The 18,085-nt window shown below is 40.0% G+C and overlaps 1 protein-coding gene across 3 annotated transcripts in view; it reads right to left on the bottom strand.

Moving 5' to 3' along the window:
* Positions 1-17,794, bottom strand: part of prpf4bb (pre-mRNA processing factor 4Bb) — a 38,692-nt gene extending 20,898 nt beyond the window's left edge. For all 3 annotated transcript variants that reach the window (XR_006086261.1, XR_006086262.1, XM_042346863.1), the window contains exons 1-7: positions 17,613-17,794; positions 7,746-8,978; positions 5,278-5,448; positions 4,153-4,302; positions 3,593-3,674; positions 2,788-2,998; positions 848-918 (exon numbers count right to left, since the gene is read on the bottom strand). Coding sequence is in view for 1 of the 3 variants with exons in the window: in XM_042346863.1 (XP_042202797.1) it covers positions 848-918; positions 2,788-2,998; positions 3,593-3,674; positions 4,153-4,302; positions 5,278-5,448; positions 7,746-8,978; positions 17,613-17,770 (2,076 nt within the window). In the remaining 2 variants the exon portion in view is untranslated. The remainder of the gene's footprint in view (positions 1-847; positions 919-2,787; positions 2,999-3,592; positions 3,675-4,152; positions 4,303-5,277; positions 5,449-7,745; positions 8,979-17,612) is intronic.
* Between the last annotated feature and the right edge of the window lie 291 nt (positions 17,795-18,085).

The following is an 18,085-nucleotide window of genomic DNA, read 5'->3' as shown; positions in this document are numbered from 1 at the left end:
CCAGGACATCGGGAGAAACTCCCTTCTCTTTTCAAACAGTGTCATGGGATCTTTAACATCCACCTGAAAAGGCAGATGAGACTTCGATTTAATATCTCAATTCAAGAATAGCGCTTCCAACAATACAACACACCTCCAGAATTGTGTTTGGAGTGTCATCTTAGACTATATGTGTTCCAAGTCACAACCTGAGGCTTGAACCCAAAACATTCGGACTCAGAGGCAACAGTGAGACTGAAACTAAGATTTCAGGCGAACATTAAAGTTCCCATGGCACCATTTGAAAATGAAAGAGTTTTGTTCTAGCCAGCAATCCCCCAATGGCAATTCACCTCCTGGCTGCGTGTGGGACTTCCTTGCTGTGCACAAATTAGCTGCCACAATCCCTACAAATACAGTGACTAGGATTATAATACAACTGAGCTAAAGATGCCCATGATCTATAATTTAGAACCAGAATATACTCTTGAAAGTTCAGAACAAAGGCAGCTTATAAAGGCACTGCCTTGCCATTGTTAATAACCAAAAGGTTAAGGGATTTTTATTATGCAATGGAAACAAAGCGTAAAACATTTCAACCCTTTGGGCTGGATCCTGAATCATCTAGTCAGGCTGTAAATGAGCATGCATCCTTGTTTTCATTCAAGGAAACTCCAGTTGCTACAGACTGAGAGCTTGAAGCTTCAGGCAAAGCACATTGGCAATCACAAAATCTCAAACCCTGTCTTGGTGATACATTGAAAAATTACTAAAAAAAGTTTGGTTATTCAAATCAAATGGGGAAAAAGATATGATGGAAGGTTTGAGCGCCATCTGACCCAACGTTTCCTTCAAGGTAAATACATACATCAAAATATGCAGCAAACATATCATCAGATTCCGTAAACATGTCTGGAACTGTTGGCTTCTTCGCAGCTCCTGCACATAAAACACAATTCTCAATGTCAAAACATGAAACACAATCTGCAGCTAACATTGCAAATATATTAAATTCACAGAAGCTAGAAAAAAATGCGCATAAACATTCATTCAGAAAAGAACCCCATATACTTATAAAAAGTTACCAACCTAAAATAAAGGAACTTTCACCTATGACATTGTTCATTTCCCTTCTAACTGTTTGTTTGCATTTTTACAGTACACAGTTCCACTTTCGGTCACAAAGATTAAATATTAGAAAGAGGCAATGAAGGTAAGAATTTAATATGGAGCCAGTATGGATGAACCATTCCTGGAAATCCTTACAAAAGGCTTTAATGTTTACTGAAGCTCTTCAGCTTAACCTTTACCTCTTCATCAAGAGACAAATACTTGAAAACGACAACTCCATCCGCCACCTCTGTATATTAGAGGAAAACCCAGGATTAATTGCCAACTGAAGCAGTGAAAGGGTACATATTGGCAATTGCTCTGACTTTCATAGCAACAACATATCAAGGACATTGATATCCAATTCCTGGAACTACTTTGCCTGGTTGATCTTCCTTGCATTAGTGTGCAGTGCCTCAGCCTGAGGAGAGTGCTACCAACTACACTACCGACTGGGGGTATGAAGATTTGTGCGGGTGAGTATCCGGGCAGCGGAGTTCTGAATTAATTGAATTTTGTGCATGGTGGAACTTGGGAGACCAGCGAGGAACGCATTTGAAAAGTCCAGCCAGGAAGTGACAAAGGCATAGGTTTCGCCTGCTGTGGGTGTGAGGTACAGAGACAGGCAATGTAGCGGAGGTGGAAAAAAATGGTACTGGGGGGAAGACACACACAGAAACTCACACTCAGAGAGATACAGACTCAGAAACACACACACCACAGACACAAATTCAGAGACACAAGCTCACTCACAGAGAGACATTCACAAATATATACTCGCACTCACAGATAATTACAAACGCACACAAACAATCACATAGAGACAAACATATATGTAGAGAGACACACAGATAACAGTAGAGCCTTGGAGTCCAGTGAGGCCCATTTCCTGCTATAATCTCATCGCCCACAGAGGGGGCATTGAGCCGTCAGCAACGCACAGAGGCCCGGAGACCACTGCGTTTTTAGAGGAGGGGGGTGCTTATTGCGGAGGGGGCAGTTTATAGCCAAGGAGTGTTTACAGTGGATTCCGCAGAAAAATTGTGACCAAAATTCTATTGGTCCTGGTTATAAATGAGGAATCGCTAAACCAGAGTGGTATAATGGGATTCCCCTAAGTATTCATGAATTAAAACACAACCTGCAGCATTGAATGAGACTTGTTCAATGTAATAATAATAATCCTTGCATTTTGATATAACTCTTTTCATGTCTTCTAGACGTCTCAAAGCGCTTCACAGAATATACTGCAAAGTGAATTGACAGTATATTTGTGGGCGAACGCGGCAGCCAATTGCGCACAACAGTGTCCCACAAACAGTCGTAGATTGAAAATGACCAATTTATTATTGTTTTGTTTTGGAGGGATTATTATAGTACTTATGTTCAAAATGATAACATTTCACAGCAGAGACTCAATGTATCCATACCACCTAAAGAGACCAATCCATTTAATCCCATTCTCCTACCTTCCTCAGAACATTTTGTATTTGTACTTCTTATATATGCCTTTGCAAAACTATCATAGTTCTTCCCCCACAGTGTGTAAAAAAAATTCAAAGTCTCAAGTGTGGGGTTTTATAAATCAGAAACCCAGCTTCATACAAATGTCCTCAATGCTTGGTTGTTATAAGTCCCGAATCCACAAATATTCAGTCCTCTGAGGATTAATTGCACTGTACACCCACTAAAGCTCACCTTCTTTTTGCTCAACTGCCATGAGGTTGCGTTTGGCATTTACAGAAGCCTCAAACGTGTCAATATTTTCCCTTTCATACTCCTTGACATCAGCTGCAGCTCGTTCAAAAATATCATCAGGTGAAGGGGAACGGCTACGAGTGCTGCTCTGAGGACTGTTGGGTTCAGAGAATCCAGACATGTTGCTGTCTTCATTTGGGTTTCTATATTTCTACAATTCAAGAAACAAATTAAGCTTTCAGTGACACATTTGACTTTAACACAATTGCTGAGCCATGCAAATCAGAAAATGTGACTCGAAAATAAACTGTTGGACTCCTACATAAAAAGTTTCCATGAATGCATGTTTTACCTTGTTGCCATCTTACAAGATTAGATTTCTCTGAACATAGCACACATTTCATTTACAACTCTGAGCAAAGGGCACCAATTTTAAAATGTGAATACAATTTTATAAAACTGCTACAATGAAGGAAGAGTTCCAAATGAGCAAAAGATGTCCATTTTAAAAGGTTAACCCCTCTCTTCCCAAATACAAACTGATGTACTGACTTCTCTACAATTGCATGCAGTCACCTAGTACCTCTCAGCAATGTGGAACAACGTAACGTCAACAGTGAACATACTGCAAGGCACCTTTGTGAAGGCCAAATATAAAAATCTGAACATAACATTATGATTGGCCTCATTACTAATTAATGAAAGCATTTACACCATTCAAGATTTGATTCATCAATGTAATGAGGACCACAAACACAATGTTCCACAATTCAAAGCTAAATGAAACCTAAAGCCACCAGCATACCTGAACAATTGCTAATCTCTGTTCACGCCTTTGTTTGATAACAGCTTCTTCATCTTCCTCTTCCACATCAAAGTCCTCCATGCTGGGTATAAAACAGTTATTACATTTAAACATTGCATAGAACATTTACAATAATAAATGTCATTTCTAGAAGGTACGCAGCATGACAAAAGCCAAACAAATTACAATGTGACTAAAATAATTCACAGACAAGTTAAAAGAATAATGGGAATTAAGGAGATAATGATTAACTTTTATATCATAATAATTCTCATGAACTCACAACTTATTATTATTATTACTTGTTTCCTTGAGGTAAAAGTTCCTGCTCCTGGTTGGTAATTCAATCACACGTTGGAAAACATGCATTTAATGACATAGGATGAGGACAGGATCAGGCTTGGATGTGATGCCCTTCATATCACCTGCCATTTTCTGTAGAACTAGTTCCACTTCACATTTACCTTATGTTCTACACCATTTGAAAACCTTTCAGTTGTCCTCGTATGCATTCAAGTATTTTATTTCTAAAAAGATTAAATTAAAACACTACATCTTACTTTTCATCAGAGGATTCTTGTTCAACTTTCATTCCTTCAGAAAGACTTCCCTTAAATTTGTCTTCTTTATCTCTGTTACCACTCATACGTCCACGGCGACCTCTTGACCTAGATCGCCTTCTTCGAGATCTGCTTCTCTGATTCCAATCTCTATCCAGAGAATGAGCGAGGGGAAAGGGATGAAAAAGAGATAATAGATATGTAAAAATGAATTTGCAACATTGTCACAACAATAAGCAAACGGTACAGTTGCTTAAAGGAAACTTCCTAAAATTAGGCATGTTAGAGAATTTGTTTTTTTTTAAAAAACAATTTAAAATCAAAACAAGATACAAATGAGAAGCTTTTGAAAGTAATCCTTTTGTAGTGAATGACAGACAGAATTCATAATAATGTCTGATACATCAAGAAATCAACCCAAAGCCACATTTAAAACAAAGGTGGTAAATTACAACTTACATACGTTTTGCTTTGCTGGAAGGTGCATTCTACAATAAATAATACTTCATATTTGAACAGAAAATGCAATCTGAAACTATCAGAAGTAACTGAAAGTCATGATACGAAAGCAATGTTTAATTTACCACAAATAAGTTTCTTTGAATAAATCATTTGGATATCATTATCCAATAATCCAATGTTTTGAAATTTAGTAATCTTTTGCATATCGCTACTAAGTGATAGAAATCTTCAAAATATTCCCCAAAAGCTTACTGAATTTTTCATTCTTCAGTCATTCATCTGAAGAATGAAAATATGTAGTTAATAAGGCATGAGTTCCTTACCAAACACCTCAACTTTATCACTTCCATGAAACCCATATCATTACCAGTAACATTATCTAGTTATATCAAGCAATTAGTTAGTTAGTCGTTTAACAGACAAAGTTTAGACATCTCATTATCACGGGCCCATGGAACAAAGGCTACCATTCCTGCCTCTGAATCATCAGCTTCTCGCTAACATCACTTCCTGCGTATGTACCGACATTGATGTATGCTGCACCTGAGCATAGGAAGCCAGCCAAGCAATTTCCAGGCCTCCTGGTCCTTATGTTTTCATAAATACCATTTACAGTATAAATATGCATTCCAGCTCGCATTTTTTTTTAATGCAACAGATTACCTCCTTCTGGATCGGCTTCTCCTCCTTGGAGAGCGACTTCGTCTGAGAAGAGAACGAGATCTCCTTCTGATCGGAGATCTGCTGAGTCTTCTCCTTGAAGGAGACCACCGCGATGTACTTAAATCTCTGGGTCGTTCTTGCCTACCCAGTGCCTCATCTCTAGACCGTGTTCTAAAAATGGCAATAAAAATGATTATATAACACCAATTGAAATAATTTTTGATATGCATTTCTGAAAGCAGTGCCTTTTGGTGCTGTGATGTTGCAATACACTAAAGCTCTAGCTGGATGGAATAATTGGGGTGAGATCCAGTCCAGAAATGGCATTTCTGGGTCAAAGTCAATATCCCTGACCATTGAAGGCCAGCAACAACAACAAATTGCTTTCATGTCAATTGCACTTTTCATTTGGGAGGACATTCCAAGGCACTGGATAGTCGAAGGTTTGCAACTGAGCTGGGGGTTGGATTCAAGAGTAGGGAAGATAATAATTAATAATCCTTGCATTTGATATAACGCTTTTCACGTCTTCTAGACGTCTCAGAGCGCTTCACAGAATAGACTGTAAAGTGAATTGACTGTATATTTGTGGGCGAAATGCGGCAGCCAATTGCGCACAGCAATGTCCCACAAACAGTTGTGGATTGAAAATGACCAATTTATTATTGTTTTGTTTTAGAGGGATTATTATTAGGCGTGTGGAGGAAGGAAACTTGCCCAAGGCTTCGCCCTGACCTGCCTGGATTTGAACCCAGGTGTCTCGCTTGTAAAAAGACCTAATGCCATGACTAAACATGGCAATGAATAATCAGGCTGGATTCTTAAAAATGCACTCTAATGTACTTCTACACAGACAACAATTAGGTTCTGTATATCTCAATTTGTTAACGGTATACAAAAGGCCTAGTAAATAAACAGTAAATAAACAGAAATGCCGTGGTGGAAAAATTCTTTATAATGGACAAGTGGATACTGAGCCAAAGTATCTGGTCAAATGATACTACAGCAGCTATTATATACATTATGTTGATCTATTCCATTGTGATCCTTCAATTTCAACTCTTGGTTTTTGGCCATCAGAACATTTGTTTCATTTGAAACAATATACCAGTCAGAAAACAAAAGATGACCAAAGGCACAGTTAAAGAGGAAGGCAAGGTCAGGGGTGAGGCTAAGGGACTCCAAGATAATAAATATAATAATCCTTGCATTTGATATAGAGCTTTTCCTGTCTTCTCCACGTCTCAAAGCGCTTTACAAAATAGACTGTAAAGCGAATTGACCGTATATTTGTGGGCGAAATAGGATGGAGTTCCAAAGGGTGGGGCAGAAAGGTTGAAGGCCCGACTATCGATGTTGGGCCAAGCAGGGAGGGCGGTGGGGATATGAAGCCGGCCAGTGCCTACTGAGTGGAGTGAGAGAGGGTTTTAGCAAATCGCAAAGGTAGGGTGGAGGCTTCAAAAGGAGGGCTTTAAAAGTGAGAACTAGGATCTTGATCCTCTGCAGGATGAGACACCGGTGGAGCCAGGCGAGGATGGAGGTGATGGGTTCATGGAGCTTGTTGAGGGAGGCCACTGAGGCCGGGGCGGTGATAGAAGAGTGGGTGGGGATCTACATGTAGGTTTGCAAAAAATGTTTCTGATGTTTAGGTTGCGGGTTCAGTCGAGCTAAGTACGAATTCCAACACCGGTTAAGCTGGGGGTAATACTGTATTACATTTCTGCCAGTGAGAGATGTTGGTGAACAATATGAATACTCCAGCAATGTCCAATGGGAATACTGCCATAATTACAGCAAAAACAGTTTTCCTCATCAGTACCAGATTTTAATGAATTGCATGCCAGTCAAGAGATATTAATAACACTGTGATATATTACACTTCCAGCCTGAACAGTTTTGGTTAAATTCTCAGATTCACTGCTGGGAGGAACCTAACATACTGCATTTTACCTTGAAAGAACAGTTTAAAAAGCTGACATTTATTGAGACCAGCTACACAACTGCAATAAGTGGTACAGAAAGCTCGAGCGTCAGGAGATAAATGTTTGGCAGGAACAACAAGTTTACTTCGTCATTCAGTGTAATATTGTAGAAAGATCACTGGGACCACAGTATTGAGATTTTCACCATAAGAGCACAGAAACACAAAAGTACAGGGTGAGTATACTGTCCAAATTACTTACCACCTTTGCAAAGATACTACTTTTATCTCCAACCTGAAAATGCAAAATATATCCTGAACTGTGTGAATGACTGTATGTCTTGACAACCAACTCCCAGGTTGCAATTGATGTGAGAAATAATGAGGCAAGACTAAAAGTATGAGAGACAGAGTGGCAATGTGTAATTAGAGGGTCAATTAAAGGGTCGAAAGAATGTTTTGTATTGCAGGAAAGTTTCACAAAGAGCAATTCTCTTCAGTCCATATTCTCAATAATTATAGCATCAAAAAAATCATAAAGAATTACCTTGGTGATGGAGCTCTTGAACGTTCTATATCCCTCCTCCTCCTTTCCACAGATCTACTTTTAGCTCTTCTCGGTGGGGACTTATTCCGTGAGGGAGACTGAATTGATTTGGTTGCACGATCATTTACTGGAGGTGAGCGACTGCGTTTGGACAACTTTTCTCGGTATTTAGGAGGGCTTACTCTTTTAGGGCTAAGTGCAGGCTTCCTCAATGGTGATCGGTTCTCTTTCCCAGAAGAGGCATCTTTAGATGGAGATTTAACAGATTTTTTCTCTTTTTCAACTTCAGATTTCTTTGACCTCTTCTCCCGATCTCTGGATTTAGATCTCTGATTTCTCTCTCCTGACTTACTTCTTTTTGAGGTTGGAGATTTGGATTTCCTATTTCGTTCTCTTGCTTTGTTTTCATTTGCTACAGCCTTTCGATCTTTTGACTTGCTCCTATCTTCTGTAGGAGTTTTTGATTTTCTATTCTTTTCCAGTGATCGCGTTTTAGTTGAGGTTGGAGACTGCGACCTCTTTGATCTTTCTTTGGACTTGCTTCTTTTGACTGGGCTTTTTGACCGTTTTCTCTCACGCGACATACTCCTCGTTTTTTCCTTTTCTTTTCTATGCTCTGCACTTATCTTACTTTTCTTTTTCTCTGATTTACTATGTTTAGTCCTGTCTTTTGACCTGCTTTTACTACGTCTCTTTGAAATAGACTTTGACTCTGCAGTTTCTCGTTTGCTTTTGTTGTCCCTAACGGGTAACATTTCAGAAACATCACGGCTGGATGTAACTCTCTCACCATTATGTGTCTTCTCATGGATTTCCCCCTCTTCCTCAGAGTCCGATACATAACCCTGTAGAATTAAACCCATGCCTGATTGAACTTTCCCCTCCATCAGTTCACTGTCCAATTCAGCTTTTATCATAGCCCTCTGTTTCTCCAAATCCTCTAGGAGAGCATAATCATCAAATTTAGGTCTTTTTATTAAGAGGCCATCCTCCTTCTCAGGGTCCTCAATCACTTTCCTTTTATGTTTTTTATGCTTGTGTTTATGTTTATGCTTTCGATCCTTGTCTTCTTCAGAACAATGCTTATGCTTCTTGTGTTTACTCCGATGCTTATGTTTCTTTTTCTTGTGCTTAATGGGTTTGTCTGGAGCTGTATCTGGTTCTTGATTTTCTTCTGACACTTCTCCATTCTCCTCATTTACAGTTTTTTCTGATGAATTTTCAGCTTCCATACTGGAAAACATTTTTTTAGAAAAAATTAGAAATGTATTTCAGTAATGTGTGTTCAACTATCAAAACTCAGTAAGACTGTAAGATATTACTGCATATTCAAATTCACTAAGATCTTTCTTACAGTTTCTACTAAACAGATTTTTGTCTACTAATAATCCTTGTATTTGATACAATTGTTTATGTCACATCAATGTTTCAAAGCACGTCACAAATGATTATAGAGTCTAGGCAAACATGGAAGGCAATTTGCACCCAGCAATATCCAACAAACAGCTAACAGAATGACCAATTTGATCTGGAAGATCATAAGCCAGGACAAGCTTCCTCAATGGAGTATCAGCCTGGACTATGAGCAGCTGATTCAGAGACAAGACTGCTACTAACTGTGGCATTCCATTTACCAAAAGAATAACATAAAAATGGCATTAACAAGCAGTCTTCTTAATTCAATTTGACATTCATTGACACACTCTGGCTGAAAAAAACGAGTTATGAATTTAACTTAATACTTGCATTTGATATAGGCCTCATTATGTCATCAAGATGTCTCAAACAATTGTTTGGTGACTGTATTGGTGGGCAAACTATTTCCTGACAAAGTCCTCCAAACAACCATGAAGTGAGTGAGTAATTTTATTTTGGGGAATTGTTGGTCAGGACACTGGGAATAATTCCCTTCTCTTTTCGAGTAGCATCATGGGACCTTTAACATCCACTTGAACAGGCAACGGGACCTTGTCTTAACATTCTCATCCGAAGAGCAGCACCTCCCAACAATGCAGCACACCCCAGTACCTCACCAAAGTGTCAAACTAGACTGAGTTTAAAATTCCCTCATTGGGCTTGAACCACAATCTTCTGATTCAGAGGTGAGTGATGCCAACTTAAGGCTGGCACTATGCCATGATCGGTTAAATATTTTAAACATAACAGCATATGCAATTAAAAATAATACTCAATTATTTTGTGAAATGCGTTTCCTGGTGATCCAATTCTAAAAAAAATGCACACTCTGGGTTTCTCAAGCCTTGGATCTTGCCTATCTTATATTGCTTATGTGGCCTGCGAAAGTTTCTCAATGTGACAAATTAGACAATATGGCAATTGGAATCTATGATGCAATCACAAGTTACTGACAAGAAAGTTGGCTTTTAAATCTGATTTTCAATCTAGATTTTCCACTGTAAAACAGGTCTATGATAAGAATGTTTTCAGCCCATGTCCTAATCCTGAAAAAAAACACAATGTAATAAAGCTTGCAAACATCAAAAATAGCTCCAGTAATACTAATTTTTACTGCTAAACCACTAAAGGTTTTAAACATTTTTTTCTGGATTAAACTGACTTAAAGCTAATGAACATACTAGACAATAAAGACTTAATATGGATATGACTTAGGCAATTCCCAACCCAAAAATTGTAATAGAAATTTGTATTGGTGGGCCACATAGAAATTCCACAGTCAAGTGAATTCATTTTAGGTTTAACTCCAAGCATCCTGGAGTTAAACTTCCACCTTCAACATGAAGAGGGATCACAAGTAATACAAGTTATATGCAACAATTATAACTACACTTTTGGAAGAAAATGGCAAGATAAGATGGAAGAGAGTACAGGATAATTAAGTCTTTCAAGATGGAGCTTAGAGCATCTCATCCACCATACAAATACTACGGTGAAAGACCCATATTTTCTAAACATCTGAGGTCCATTTAGTCAGACCTACCATACATTTGCCTACTAAGATCAATTTTTCTGCCCAACTAACTGCATACTGACTCAGTGCAAATAACTTGTTCATCTTAAGACCTACATATTTCTGGTTTGAACCAGTAATACACCTTAAACAAGGATTTCTTAAAATTACTGTTTGGAGTTAAACTTTGCTGTCACAGATGGAGAACTGAGCAGCAGAGTCTTACCCCACATTATTGTACCTCCTTTGATATTCTACACAACTGTGATTGAAAGCACAGCCACGTGAGGGAAGGAGAAAGCGTCACATTTCAATCTTTCTGTGCTTTGGGACGTCCTCCCAACATGAAAGGTGCTCTATAAATGTAATTTTGTTGTTGTTTCTGGAATCTTTTTAACTAATTATTAATCTATATCCAAAGTGCATGACACATAAAGAGCCTCTTGGCAGCTAGCATTTGTTCAGAAAAGCTTTTCCATTACTGTATTAGTTATTTATGGTACAACCCGTGTGCACTAACTACTATAGTTAGAAACAGAATTCACCTTAAAATGGTTGTTTGCCACTGTTCTAATATCAGACTACTGTAGGAAAAAAAACTATACGTAGTTATGCTTACCTGGATCATCTATCTTTATTTGTACCATAAATTCCAAGTATGTTTTTGCTTGCCTGATCCCCATATTTCTCAAGGGATTTCACCACCACTCAGCCTAGTTTTATTAAGTCTACGCTATAAAAACTACTGCCTAAAAATGATGCTTATTTAACATTGTGATGGATTGTAAAATTATTGGAAGACTCTGTTCTTTCCTCCCCCTTCCCTAATAAAACAAACTAGCTGCATATTGCAACATGTATATTGCAAAAATAACCAGAAAGTACACCATCACCCTTAACCTCCAGGAAAGAAAAACGCATAGTAGACAAAGAATGCAACATTTGCACCACTGTTGCAGTACTGGAAATTCAACATCCAGACTCTTGCAACTCCTCCTGTTTTTATCTTCTATAAACATAAACAGAAAATTAAAATGCTCAACATTTGCTGTTGTTCCAACCTGTTTCAACAATCAGTTTTGAAGCATTTCCTCTGACGACATCACTCTGCTTGCTAGATTTGAGTAGGTACGCAAGTCCCACCTACTGTGGGGATGGGATTAAACTCAGCAATGTTCAACACGACAAATTAAAAAAAACATGGCAATTGTTTAAACTACCTGAAACATAATTCTTTAAATTTTACTGTAGCCTTACTAGAACAATCTGGACAGAATCAGCTTTACAAAATGGAGCCTTTTTCAATTTGTCTAATAAGTAGTTCTGTCCGAATTGTAAGTAATATTCAAATTGATATTCCTAATGGGTGCTAACTTTTACTTGGAATTATTCAAAATTAGCCTGAGAATGAGTAATATCTCAGGCTCTTGGGTGTTTGTCGCTGAACCAATACTGTTTAAATTTGGAATTTCTTAAAACGGGTGTCCAAACATTTCCATTGCGGACTAGAGCTCCAAGCCTTGCAGCTGAGGACATTCCAGGCCAAGGTTGTGGGTTAAAGTAGTAGTAACACAGGAGTAGGCCGACAGGGAGGAAAACTCCAACCTTTAACAACCTCTTGCTCTTCACTTTGAAAAAATCCCCTCATGACGACCTGGATTGAGTAATTGCTGTCCAGCAAACCAAGTAACAGACATTAGACTCAAACTTCTAAAATCTCATGGTGCCCTATCTGCCTAACTGAAGATTCTTGACAAAAACTCAGTGAAAAAACAGTGAAGTTTAGAAAAATGGTTACTGAAATTATCTGGATTGTGGGTTCTCACTCATAGGTTCACATCCAGGGTTTGGAAACTACCTGGTTTGGATGCAGAGTGCTAAGGACATACCGCTAAAGCTTTGCACCTTCAAAGGATGAAGTCAGTTTGCAATGCATTAGTTTGTGCCCTATTTGTAATCTTCAGAGATTCCGGGTGCGGGGGGGGGGGGGGGGGTGGGGGGGCGCGCGGGATCTAATATAGGGGCATAGAGAAGAATTGAATTGCTGTGGTGGATACAGTGATCAAATACATAAGCTAGACAAGTCAACAGTCAGCATGGATAATTTATCAATGGGTATGTAAATAACAGGAGATTCTTCACAACAGATAAGCACTCGTACAATTTCCAACATGCACAGTGGTATTACCTAGACAAGCAACAATAAGCTTGAGTTTTAAATGGATGAATTTCAGACATGTCGGGTACAATTTGAGGTTCCTGCCTTGGGTTTTGCCTACCCGTGCCAATGTCCCTGGGTATAAACAAGTGGAAAGCAATTCCTAGTTTGCAAACAGTGAGAAGAACATTAATAAATGTAGCCAAATATTTGTAAAGCAGAATCATGTGGACATTAGATACACATCAGTGTTCGGTTCCAAACTACCAAATTCTACTCTGCGTCCAGCTATTATAAATTCCAAAATAAGTTACACTTTTTTTATAAGCAAGACCTTATAATTTGGAATATGAATCCAAATTTAAAAATAAATATGTGGAAACAGGGTTCAATACCCATTGTAACCTTCAACTGTTCCCTTTTTGTGCATGCAGAAAGGTTACTGATAAGTTCTGGAACAAATATTGGCGACAAACACTAAGTACACTATTTTGCAGTAAAAGTACCAAAAACAGCTATAAACATTTACATTGGTGAATTACTAGCTTCTCTTTTGCCTAAACAATATTTTTTGGTTAACTGTCTGGCTTATGGATATCTATAATTGTGCAAAGCAGAATTTCATATATGCACGCCACCAATGAAATGAACTCAGGCTTGCCTGATTCCAATCATATTTGGCCCAGGTTGGCAAAAGCCATATTTCATTGCCGGGCACGTTAACTTGTAACCAACTCAGCTACAGAAAGCTCCCTGCTTACCTCTCTCTGCCTCCTCAGAGGATAATTATTTGTTTGTCATGGGACCAGCTAGTGACAAGCAAATGTTAAAAGATCCATTGTACAATGACGTTTACATGTTAGCACACCAAAGACACTCTGTTTATTAGATAAGACTGGCTTATTTTAGCTCTTAAATCTTAGCTCAGTTATTAATTCTACAATATGGATTGTGGCTTACTTATGGTGATATTACTCACTGCTTTCCATGAAATAGCATTTTACATCTTCAATAACAGTGGGCAAGGGCATAATTTGGAACAGTGGCAAGCTATATACAGCAGAATGTTGCAGGTCTGAACGTGAAGAATAAATTGATCTCAGATGTGGTAGCAATTGGGGATGATATATTTAACTCTTGGCCATAACATGACTGAGCCAGGAAACTGGCCCAGTCTCCCAAACCTATTATCCTTACTGCTGCTAGAAAATAAGGAATTGTAAATATTGGACAAGGATAAGATTGGGAATCTACTGCACTCCACCCACAACCAAAGACAGCTAGACTCAACTCCATCAATTTTCATCATCTTTGGGGTACCAGGTGGTACCTAAAAAAGAAATAAATTGAAGAATTACAAATATTATAGAAATAGAATCCTTATTTCCCTCATTTCTATATTCATCGCTAATATCAGTAACCTCAAATCACTATTTTACAGCCAATAATTAATTAATGCATTCATTATAATCCACTTTTGGGGGTTGAACATACTTAAGTCCTTTTTAAAGCTAGAAAGGTAGGGAGAGAGTACCGATGGAAAATGTCACTATGTATTTACCACAGCAATTGTGAAACTATGAAAAGTATCTCACAAAGAATGTACTTCCACTTGTCATAAAACAATTGTGCACTTTTAAGAATCAGTAAACTAGATTTTTATTCAATTAAGTTGTTTATTTTCATAAATTAGCTATTAATTTTTTATAGTGATGTGTGTTCAAGGATTGCTAATTGTGTTTGAGCATCAGTGGTAAAGTCACACACGTCCACGGAATTGGATTTTTTAATAGTTAGTCTTGGCTGACACTACAGTGCAGCGCTGGAATTGCTGTCTTTCAGATGAGATGCTAAACCAAGGTCTCATATCTGTTTGGGTGGATGTTAATTTATGCATCAAAAATAGAAGGGAGCTTCTCCCCATGTCCTAACCAGCAATCCCAGATTTGAAAGTGTCTCACTTAGTGGCTATTATTTTGTGGAAGGGACATCGCTGTGCGCAACTTGGCTGCCACATTCATCTACAATTACACTTTAAGGAAAATTTTGTGCAAATGCTTGGATTTGATATCACAATTTATCGCATTTCAATGGGAGAAGGTGTATCAAATCCAAGCATTTTTATTATAGCTCTAATTTTAACAATTAAAATTTATTGCTAGAGATAGAAAATTGGATACAGAGAGAGTAAAGTGCAAGTGGAAGAATCAGTGAAAGGGAGTGGCAGGCAGAGGACTGGGAATGTGGTACTACAGTGACATAACTCCTGATGAATTTTTTTTTTAAGTTAGCATCACAGCTGATCTGTATTTCTAAAGTTAAATTATCGTTATATCCAATACTGCAAATGGGATGCTGGCCTAAGGAGGTGTTACTCCAATTACAGCACTGGTCAGACCTCAGTTGGAGTACTGTATTCAGTTTTTTGGATTCAATCTTTGGGAGGATATATAAGCCACAGAGGGTATCTGGGGCTATATTCCTAAATGTAGGTGGTTAACAGAGGTTAAATTGAGTTAATTAGAATAATGAAAGGAATTTGCAGGATAGAAGACATTTCTTCCTTCAGGTAGATTCACAATTGCATAGCCTTAAAATCAGAACTAAACAGTCAGTTCATTTTTCAGAGGATTGTGGCAATGCAGAATCAATCGGGCTGTTTAAATAGCTAGACAGATACTTCAACGGTAGAGGTATTGAGGTGTATGGCAAAAATAGAGTAATGGAATAAAATCTCTCATAATGTCTAATAGCTGGTGGAGCAGGCCACTTAATGAGGGCTCAAACCCAGGTTTCTCGGATGTCAAATGACCAACTGGTGACTATTTAATGGGCTGAATAATGGGCTGAATGGCTTTTTTCTGTGCACAAATTTCTGTGTTTCTATAAATAGCTCACAAAGATTGTGTTCATATCTGGCTTGTTTTTGAGTTTGATAAATCCCAATTTTCACCAAATTTACTGGTGGGGAGTGGGGGAGAGAAGAGGGAATTGATGGAAAAACCCCATTCCCCCAACCCTCAATTTTATCCCATTTAACACATGAAAAAAACTAAGGTTTTTTTTATTTTGCGGATAAAAAAGACAAATGATTATTATGTACTGTGCAACTCCAACGCTCTAATTATTCAACACCCAACTCATCATGTTTAAGAGTATCCAAACCAAACGGAGAATTCCATGCATCCCACTTACACATGGAAAGATACTTCTTGGAACAGAATGTGCACTCTCCCTGGAGGGATGTATCCTGCTTACCTAAGTATTAGGCGCAAGTTGGCAAAATCCAACGCTTGGGGATCCAAGTGTGCGTTGGGATACCGATGGGTCTAACCAGTTAAAACCCTATAGTTTCTCATTAATGGCACTGTCTGGCAAGCTCTCCTGCTGCTTGTCCAATCTGCGGAGTCCTGTAACTCAGTGGTTAGAGCACTCGCTTTCCAAGCGAGAGACCTGAGTTCAATTCCAGGCAGGTCAGGGCGAAACCTTGGGCAAGTTTCCTTACTCCACTGCACTGTGCAGCCCATCAGCAGTGCTTTAGCAAACTGGAGACCTGTCTGGCTCAGGAACTGGAATACCAAGATCGCCATGGAGAGTGGGCTCGATTCTGGTAAAACGCGTCACCTTGGAGCCAGTTCAGCTTCAAGGAGACCCCACTTACCCCCCCCCCCCCCGGAAAATAGACACCAGTTGGTCATTTGACATCCGTGAAGCCTGGGTTTGAGCCTTCATTAATGGTACAAACTTCACTGCAAGCTTCCTGGTAAGAAAACAGCTCAGCATGAAATATGTGAGAGCATTACTACTACCTACTCTGCAGCCCATAATCTGTTCTAAATTCAGCTATGCACAGTCATTACTCAATCCACAACGGTTTGTGGGACACTGCTGTGCACAATTGGCTCCTGCGTTTGGCCCACCAAATACAGTCACTACACTTTACAGTATAGTCTGTGAAGTTCTTTGAGACTCCTCAAAGGCTTGACAAGACACTATATTAAATGCAAGGATTATTATTATTAGATTACATCCTCTCCAGGCCCCCCAGCAACTTTAAAATAACTGAATCCTCTCAGATGTGAGGAGGCCAACTTTAGACAGTTCGTTCCCCCTCCACCCCTTCAAAAAAAAGTGAAAACGTGGGTGGACAAGAGGGGGTGGGGGGAGACATTTAGGAGCAGGAAAGAAGTAGGAAAGGAGAGAAAAGCCTCACACCAATAAGGAACACAACAACAACAACAAAAAATGTATTTTATTAAACGGACGAAGGTTAAAGAGCGTGGATTTGGAAATGGAAAGTAAAAGGGAATGAAGAGAGGGGGAGAAAGCAGCAGGAAGGAGCAGAGCCTTCAAAGCCTCTGCGGGCAGTGTGGCCTGGGCTCCCCTGGCTGCTCCTCACATGCTCGCTCGGGGGGCCGCGCAGCCGCTTCCCCACCAGCTCCTCCCGGGAGGGAGCGGGTCAACCCCGGCAGCTCACACACACACACACACACACAGCGAAGGGAAGACTCGAGGAGAGGTGGGGGAGCAGCGCTGGGGCCTCCGCGGTCTTATTTAAACAGGACCGAGGGGGGGGGAGGAAGAGCGGGCGGCGCGGCCTGGCCTGGCGCGGCCTGGCCTGGCCTGGCCTGGCGCCGCCACACGCGGGCCCCGCCGCTCAGGGACGTTTTAAACCCTCCTTCACCACCACACGATTCATCTCCGTCCCGCCGCCGTTGCATCGTTTTTTAAATATATATATACATATATATATACACATCATCATTATAATATCTCTTACTCGTCCTCCAAGGTGGCCGTGAGCCGCTCGTTCTTGCTCCAGTCCTCCTTTTCCTCCTCCTGGTTGTGAACCTCCGCCATTTCACCGCCGCCGACGCCGCCTCCTCCTCTCACCATCCGCTCCCGCCCCACTCCACTGCTCCGCCAGTATCCCGGCATGCAACTCGCCGCCGAGGCCGCCAGTATCCCGGCGTGCAACTGGGCGTGCCCACCGCTCGCGCACGCGCTCTCTCTCTCTCTCTCTTCCCACCACCCGCTCTCACATTGTACTGTCGTCCGTGCGCAAGCGCAGTCCGACGGGGTGGGCGGGACGCAGGCAGCAGGTGTGCAGGGTGAGGAGTCAGGGGCAGTGCTCAGGGGCAGTCAGCGGGTGGGGCGGGGAGAGCTGCTGCAGCAACTCAATCAATGCGGAAGCGTATCGCAAATTGTGTGGAACCATAAGCAATGTCTGAATATTCATGTGCATATAAACTC

This window comes from Callorhinchus milii, unplaced genomic scaffold, assembly GCF_018977255.1.
Source record: "Callorhinchus milii isolate IMCB2004 unplaced genomic scaffold, IMCB_Cmil_1.0 Scaffold2, whole genome shotgun sequence".
NCBI classification, from domain to species: Eukaryota; Metazoa; Chordata; class Chondrichthyes; order Chimaeriformes; family Callorhinchidae; genus Callorhinchus; species Callorhinchus milii.
This window is presented reverse-complemented; position numbering and strand designations above follow the sequence as displayed.